This window comes from Mus caroli, chromosome 15 (assembly GCF_900094665.2).
Source record: "Mus caroli chromosome 15, CAROLI_EIJ_v1.1, whole genome shotgun sequence".
NCBI lineage: Eukaryota > Metazoa > Chordata > Mammalia > Rodentia > Muridae > Mus > Mus caroli.
In genome coordinates this window covers 1,093,086-1,096,351 of record NC_034584.1, presented here as the reverse complement: position 1 = coordinate 1,096,351, position 3,266 = coordinate 1,093,086, and the positions used below count along the sequence as shown (strand labels likewise).

The 3,266-nt window shown below is 46.9% G+C and overlaps 1 protein-coding gene across 1 annotated transcript in view; it reads right to left on the bottom strand.

Moving 5' to 3' along the window:
• Positions 1-2,929, bottom strand: part of Plcxd3 (phosphatidylinositol specific phospholipase C X domain containing 3) — a 190,154-nt gene extending 187,225 nt beyond the window's left edge. The window contains exon 1 of the mRNA XM_021183670.2: positions 2,605-2,929. Within this exon, the coding sequence (XP_021039329.1) occupies positions 2,605-2,707 (103 nt within the window). The 5' untranslated portion in view covers positions 2,708-2,929. The remainder of the gene's footprint in view (positions 1-2,604) is intronic.
• Positions 2,930-3,266: the final 337 nt, after the last annotated feature.

The window sequence follows — 3,266 nt, the reverse complement described above, 5'->3', positions numbered from 1 at the left end:
GGGGGGGGGTACTGGTTAGTACATATTGTTGTTCCACCTTTAGGGTTGCAGACCCCTTTAGATCCTTGGATACTTTAATCCTAGTTTTATAGAAAAGGATTTTGCTAAACCTATTTTTCAAAACCATATGGGTATTCCGGAACATATATTTGGTGAGTGTGTGTGTGTGTGTGTGTGTGTGTGTATCTGTGTGTCTGTATGTCATGTCTGTATGTATGCATATGTGTCTGCCTTTGTGTGCTTGTGTTTGTCTGTGTATATCTACGTGTATGTGTATGTGTCTGTGTGACTTTTGATTGTGTGTGTGTCTTTGTGTGAGTGTGTGTGTGAGTGTGTGTGTGTGTGTGTTTGTGTGTGTGTTTCTTGGAAGTATTGGGATAAAATTACAAAGCTTTATAGGACATTTTTGGAAATACAAGGAAAGTCCATATCATCCAAATACATCATGTTTATGTCGCTCCCAGAAGACCATCAGAAAATCGAAGCCTCTGACCTCAGTGTTTTACTTAGTCCCATGAAAGAGAGAAGGAAAATTACCCTATGTCTACAGATATCTCACTCCATACTTTGGTAAGAACTTGTTGCTTCTGAGTTATGCTCACATAAATCTCAAAGCCCCTGAATTCCTAGGAAATATTCCATAAAATCTCTTTTAGGGATCAGATCACTAAACTGATTTTAGGTCATTTGCTTGCACTGGGTTTCTGGGTCTTAACTTTGTTTTGTTCTGAGGGGCCATGTTGCTTGGTTTTAGTCTATGAAATAGAAATGGGAATTCTAGCACTGCCTGCTTTCCAGAGTTGGGGAAGGATGTGGCCTAGCATACATAAGTTGGCTTTGAGACAGTGAAGTGTTACAGACATTATGGTAAGCTTTAAACGCGGTGGCATCACGCCATCCCTCGGAGCTGGGTGGCTACCGCAGGCATTTAACCCCCTTGAATCTCTAGAGGTTACCTTCACAGAGAGCTAGCACCTCAGTCCTTGCACTTGCTACCAGCTCAGTTCAGGAAGCTGGTCAACCACATGAAAACAAGAAATCAAATAAAAACTAAAGGAGGAAGAGGTTGCCTGTGGAAGGGAGAGTGGAGTTTCACTAGCAAAGTTCTGTGCTTTCTACTCTTTCAAAAGAGCAATGCCCAGACTCATGGGTATAAAATCTGTACACAAGGAAACTGGGTTGTGCTCTGGCAGAGAGATATCTAGGTCCCAGAAAGTCATCTGTTGAGAAAGGGCAAAAGCAGAGACAACCTTTTTCTGAGGACAGAGATTTCAACAACCTGTGCCTGTCCTTGTCACTAAACATCCACTACAATTGAGTTGTCACTGGTTAATTCCAATGCTTGTTGATTGGACCCTGGGGTTTTTTCCCCCAGAAACCTGTTTTATTTCTTCCGTTTCTTCCTATTTCTTAAGTCTCACTTCACTTTCTTCCTCTAAACTCCATCATGTTTTCTCCCCTGGGGTGGGGTGAAGGGGTTGGCGGGCAGGGGCAGGCGTAGATAGAGCAGATCAGAAGAAGTAGACCAGAAGGTTGAACTTAAAAAACTCAGCTCTACTCCGGGCAGGGGTTGATTATCTACGAGTAATTTGCCCTCCAGCCTAGTCTGGTAAGAATGGGTGTGCACACCTTCAGCCAAATTGCTAGAGAAATGTAAGCATTTCTCCAGCTGCTGCACTCACAAACTGCCCAGAAACAGTCTTCTCTCTTAGATACCTGAGTTAGGGACTATTATGTGCTCTGACCCGGAAACCTGGCCAGTGCTCTGGTCCAAGCCATGCACACCATACAAACACATCTTGATATGTTTTTCTATACCCTGCTTGCTTTCCTCCAGACTACCTGCTAGGTCACCTTTTCCAGGGCCATCTGTTCATTATTCCCATCTCTAAACTATGCCTCACACGGGTCTCACTGCCTGGCTTCTGTCTAGAGCCACAAATGTGCAAGGGTCTGCTTTCTCGACCCAGGAGCTCTGCCTTAAGCAGCTCTTTGACCATACTGACTCTCTCCCAGTCCAAGCCAATGAAGAAAGGCTTGCTTTCAGCTTCTTGCCCCATTCAGCTCCTTGTCAAGGACAGTGATCCTGCTGCCACCACAGATCCTGAACTTTCATCACTCTTCAGAAAGCTCTTTGTCTCTTTAAAGGAGACAGGGGACGAATATTAATGATTCCAGTAGATTCTAACAGTAAAGCTATCAAATTTTCCCAAGTCCGTGCCAGCGATGGTCTCAGTGATGTTCTGGAGCCGAACTCTTAAGATAGCCAGCTCCCTCCCATAGCAAGCGCACCACGGAGCCACAGACTAAGGAACCTGACCTGTCTACTCCCCAGCCCCCCTCCAGAATCTTCAAGGAAAACCGTAGAAAGAGGTCTCAGGGAGCGATCCTGGAACCACCTTCTCCTCTTTCCCAGCCCTCCGGACACAGTCTGCTTCTGAAGCCCAGGGGAAGCAGTCACCTTGACACCCCGTGCCAGGGTCTTCCAAGATTTGGAAAACCCAGGGACCCACCCCCTGGATGAGCATCCTTCCCGCAGACACAGGCGAAGTTAGCACTGGGTGTAAAATGAAGCAGGGCGAGGCAGGGTCAGTGAGCACCTACCTGGGATGGCTAAATTGGTGAGGGGGATGCTGTGGATGCTCTCAGGCAGAGTTGCCATCCAGTCGGCGAATTTCAGCTCGTTTTTCCCCTGAGATGAGGCCATGGTGCTGGTCTGCTTGCCACCGCGCTAGTCGCCACACTCCTAGGCACAGGCTGGCAGCTGCTGCCGTTAAGCCAATGTTTGCTTCGGCCCCGCTAGAGTTTACACTCCGCTCTGCGCCACACCCACAGGATGGCGCAGACACATGCTCATTTTAATAATTATTCAAAAACACCCCATGCTCCCTCCTTGCCTTGCCAGACTCCACTGCCGGGGCTTTTGTTCCTGACGTCCGTGCTCTGCTCTCTGCTCTTTCCCCTCCCTCCAGACTCCCTCCTCCCGTCTCACCCCTCCTAGGTGGCTCTGCCTTTCTTTGCCATTTTGCAGCTTCCCACCTCTTCTTATTATTAGTCCTTCATCCAAAAAAAAAAAAAAAAAAAAAAAACTTCGTTTTCCGAGCTGCTTTGTCCCTAGTCTTTCTCTGTCCCTTGGTGAGAGTTCCTAGTCCAGTTTGCATTAAAGGCAGTCTTGCGGTCGAATCTAAAAATCCTGGTAGACTTTGGCATGTTGTTACCTCCTGAAGAGCAAATTCATCTTTGGCTCTCAAGACTTTCCATTCTTC